The 5,000-nt window shown below is 38.5% G+C and overlaps 1 protein-coding gene across 3 annotated transcripts in view; it reads left to right on the forward strand.

Annotated features, from left to right (window-relative positions):
- Window positions 1–5,000, forward strand: part of LOC115213499 (delta-like protein D) — a 159,550-nt gene that overhangs the window by 121,938 nt on the left and 32,612 nt on the right. For all 3 annotated transcript variants that reach the window (XM_029782506.2, XM_036504198.1, XM_036504199.1), the window contains one exon: window positions 924–981. In XM_029782506.2, coding sequence (XP_029638366.1) covers window positions 924–981 — 58 coding nt within the window. The remainder of the gene's footprint in view (window positions 1–923; window positions 982–5,000) is intronic.

Consider the following 5,000-nt stretch of genomic DNA (forward strand, 5'->3'; position numbering starts at 1 on the left):
AATTGATATTTTGGAAGGTGAGGTGAATTTTAGTGTTTGTTGCAGTGTGATCTCACAGGGGTCCCCTTGGGTATATCAGCCTTTTTGTTTATATTTTGCTCTCGAGGAGAAAAACTCCTTTTTCGGAGCAAAACTTCTTAACGAATCGAACCTTCATTGCCCAGAACACTGGTCCAAGTGCAAATAAATTATATTTTGCCGACTGAGTACATCCAGCGGCAAGGCTTTTAAAGAGCCTCTTCATTTTCGAAGATCGGCTGGAGAACATAATTGTGAGTGTGTGTGTGTGTGTGTGTGAATACGTACACCACTGGTTTTCGGCGTAACCGAAACCCTAACACTAACCATCGGGCGTACGTGTTCGTACCTTCGCCTATTTAGTTGCCTCTCCCCTTCTTTTAAAAGCAAAAAAACTCAAACAGGAGGGTGGGTGTAAGCGGCAAAGAGAACCTAAATGATCATTCTTTTACTGCTTTATCATTGAACGGCAATCCAAACTGGATTACCACCACAAAAGTTTTTTTCTTTCAGTCAATTACAATCGACTCCCGAGTTACTTTGTTAAACTATCGATCCCTTAAAGGAACAAGTAAAACGAAAATGCAATCGCTGTAAGCTTAAAAGTCAGGAAGAGTAGGAGTCCTGTAATTATTTGTACGATCCGCGGGAGATCGAACCTTGGTGTATTCTTTTGCTATTTCAACCATCTCGAGGACTCCTTCCAGCGCCTAAGTTGCAACAACGATGAATAAGTTATAAAAACAATGTATGAATGTGTGTGTGATTATTTCTTTCTTTCTTTCTTCCTTCCTTCCATGTCTACCACAAAAACGTTTAAGTGTGTATACATACATACACATATATATACATATATATATATATATATATATATATTTATTTATTTTAAAATTTTTATTTTGAAGAGGTCCTTCTCGTTGATCATCGAAGCTTGGCATAAAATTCGGAATGGACAGGCAGATGGTAAGTTATTTTACTTGGAAATTATTGCCGAGGTGGCGGGTGGAAATTCTCACACCCGCCTCCTCTTCCTACTATTACTACTACTACTACTATAACATATTACACTTCGTCAGGGCTGCCTTTAACGATACGCTCTACTCTCTTTCATGCTTTCATGTTCTATCTCTCCCTTTTTTTGACCCCCTCACTCACTCTCTGACCTCTCTCTCTCTCTCACTCACGCACAACTGTCTGTTTAGCAAGCATTGTATGTGTGTGTGTGTGTGTGTGATCCATCTAGAATCCTTGCCTGACTCGGTTAAATGAATGAGATGCCGAGTAAAGTGTTGCTGTTGAGTAGTAAATAAACCTATTACACATCGTTGGGGATTGTTTAGCACCCGGCAACTTTAATCCAGCTGATATGCTGACCAAAATCGTTCCGGCCGTGACCATGCTGTCTATATTTTTTCTTTATTGCCTAGTATGGCGAAAGTAAAGAATATGTACACCCGGTGTTTTGAGGGGTTACGCTGAAAACGGGTGGTATACGTATTCTTTACCTCTGCTGCCTAGTGTATCTGGAACTACAGCAGGTTTTTGTTTCTGAAAGACAAGTTTTAGGAGGATGAAAATATTAGTTTTTATCTTAAAAGAATGGATTTAGTAATTGCTTCGAGACAGCTTTATTGAAGTTAAATATTCCAACTTTTATGTACAGTCTCTCTCTTTCTCTCTCTCTCTTTCTCGCTCTTTCTCTCTATATCTCTCTCTCTCTCTCTCTGACCTCGTGAGCACCGCTGGCGATTTTTTTCCTCTGTTCTATGTTTCTGACGAAGAGGCTCCGCTCGAAACGTTAAACCCTCCTTCTTCCCTTCTTTCCTGAGCGCGTCCAATAATACTTTATTTGTTTCGCGTTGTTGTTTTTTTTTTTGTGTTTTCTTGTTTGGATTAACTTATATATATATATATATATATATATATATATTATATATATATATATATATATATATATACGTTTAAATATTTGTTGTGCAAGATTTTTTATGTGAAGTCGTGTGTTGAAACAGATATATTTCGGAATGGTCATTTTGCCAGTTTAGCCAATAAAAACACACGCACTATATATTTGGTGTTATTTTGCTTCAGTGTTATTTATTTTTTACATTAATCTTAATCTTATTTCGGCCAGAGTTCTTTCGTCACACTCCTGCGACCGCATCAGTGGTCCTTTCTTTTCTTCTTTCTTATTTGTGTCTCTCCTTACTAACCGTCAGCCATTTTGTATTTCTATTGTATGTCTTCATTTGCGCTTGCTTATATCTCTGTGCGTCTATGTTTATTTAGTGGGGGTATGCCTGTAATATTTGTATCTTCTGTTTATATACGTTCATGTAATTTGTATTTTGTTTTTGTTGTTTTTGTTTATTCTTATTTTGTTCGTGTTTACATCCACTTATTATTACCAATGGTAAATATTAGAAATAAAATATATAGAGAGCTGAGCGAACAAGAGAAGCGTAAACGTATATTTTTAAAAGAAATTAAAAACACCACTACACGAAAGGAGAAAACCTTACTAATGGATATAATATATGAAGAAAACAGACACGTAATACACCAATGCAATATCCATTTTAAGAGGAAGTTATCGTGGTTGAAACAGAAACATCAATATGAGCTCGCAAAGGAAGAAAAGCAGAAGTATCCAGATACAATAAATGGAATTATGGAAGATGTGCTACTACCAGAAGAGTTCAATGAAGCGAACATCTATGGGGGAGTAACAACGGACCCAGACGAAATATCGATACTTCAACTACCACCAAAGTATGCAGTGTATAGTAAGGTGAATACCATCAAATGCCTGTCCGAGATTGAAAAGTCGTTCACAAAAATACGTTGAAATTTAAATAGATACAATGACAACAACACTTGCAACAACAACAACAACGCGAAAAGCACTAACTGCAGCAGCAACAACACAAACAATAATGACCGCAGCAACAACAACAATAGAAAAAATGAATGCATAGACACAAACAATAGATACAAATACAAGAACATAAACAGATAAAAAAATCGTATGCAACAACAACAATTATAGGGAGAACTGACACACAGATAACCATAGTCACAAAGACACGAATAAAAGTTGTCATGGGGGTCACGATGGAAAATAAAGTTGAATGCAACAGAATCCTTGGACAGGGAGTCAGTAGACTTGAAACAGATAACAATACTCGTAGGAACAAAAATAACAACCACAACAGAGGGAATGACAGGGACCAACAGACAGACATAAAACCCAACACTAATATGAACAACACATACACCAGAAACAGGAACAATGAAAATATCACTAGCGATAATCAGAATGATAGCAATAATGGCAGTGGTAGGAATAACGGTAATAACAATAATAGTGGTAGTAGTAGTGGTGGTGGTAACAGTATAAGTAGTAATGATGGTAGTGGTAATAGTAATAACAGTAGTAGTGGTAATAATAATAGGGAGGCTGATGATGGAAACAGTAACGATAATGAAGATAACCCTAGAAAGACCCACCCCTTTGACACTCAATTCTTCAATGTATGTGACAAATCTTACTGCATGAGCTGGATTTATCCAACAACATTACCCTTCAACATAAGAGTCTACATCCCAAGACATACTAATGACCATATGGAAGCACAGTTCACTATAGCTAGGACCAAACTTAGACAGATTTTAGGATTATACACTAAGAGACAGAAGCCCAACAACTCAGGATTAAACCTGCATGTGGCCTACATAAGCTCATTCAGCGCATGGGAAACGGAGAGGTGGTATGCCTTCCCACAGATAAATCCGGCAGGATGTCAATAGACAGCTTACCAAACTACATCCAGGCAATGCAACCTCATATCGCCAATACAAAAATAACAACTGTACAGGCGCATGAGGTGAGAGAAAAGGTCCTCAACGCCCACATGAGGATTGGAGCGAATATCGCTAGCAATTACAGAATCTCCTACTTCCTCTCAATGATCATACGCCCTATAATCCGAATGTCACCTGATGTTTGTGACAGCACAGAAGATCTCCTCAGCAGGATCAATGACTGTAACAACACTTGTGACCTGACAGGATGTATTGTGGGTAGCATGGATGTGGTATCCCTATACCCATCGATCGATGTAGATTTTACGGTGAAGTGCGTGGAGATGATCAATGAGAGCCTGGTGGAATTCCGTAATGTCAACACAGAGGAACTGGGCCTCCTACTTAGACTGACATGTAATAATGAATACTTAGATAAACATAATCTTAGTAGTTTCTGCCCCAGTAGATGTTTAAGAGGTAGACCACCCACAATTACTTCTATGGCTAAGAAGACACATATAGAAAGATGGCGCGGATGGACCAGAGCCCCGCAAATGTCCATCAGGTAAAGAAAATGATCGCACATGCACTAGGAATTAGTATGAGTTACCCTAAAAGGCCACACGTTTAAGTTTAATAATAAAATATATGCCCAGGACGAGGGGGCAGCCATCGGCATTAGTATCGCTGGTGATGTGGCCAACCTTTTCATGGTATGGTGGGACAAGGCTTAAAGAAGCCTAACACAACTCCATACTCGTAAACATGTACTCTCGCTATGTTGATGATATCAACATAGTGGTAAAGGCACCCCCACAAGAGAGTAATGTTGATATAGTAATAGAATCTAATACTATGGAGAGCATCCAGCAAATAGCTAACTCCATCCACCAGAGTATTAAGGTCACAATAGACTACCCCACTAAGCACCCCTACCATAGACTACCAGTACTAGACACTGAACTCTGGCTAGAAATTGTGAATAATAAAACCCAAATCCTTCATTCATACTATGCCAAACCTATGGCCTCAAAATACTTGATCCACCGGAACTCAGCCATTGCGGACAATGCCAAATTCAATATTTTGATGGCAGGCCTCGTCAGAATATTGAGAAATGTGTCACGCATGTGCGAGCCCACAGAGTTAAAGAGACACATACAATATTTCATTCA

Source organism: Octopus sinensis, linkage group LG6 (genome assembly GCF_006345805.1).
Source record: "Octopus sinensis linkage group LG6, ASM634580v1, whole genome shotgun sequence".
Taxonomy (NCBI): domain Eukaryota; kingdom Metazoa; phylum Mollusca; class Cephalopoda; order Octopoda; family Octopodidae; genus Octopus; species Octopus sinensis.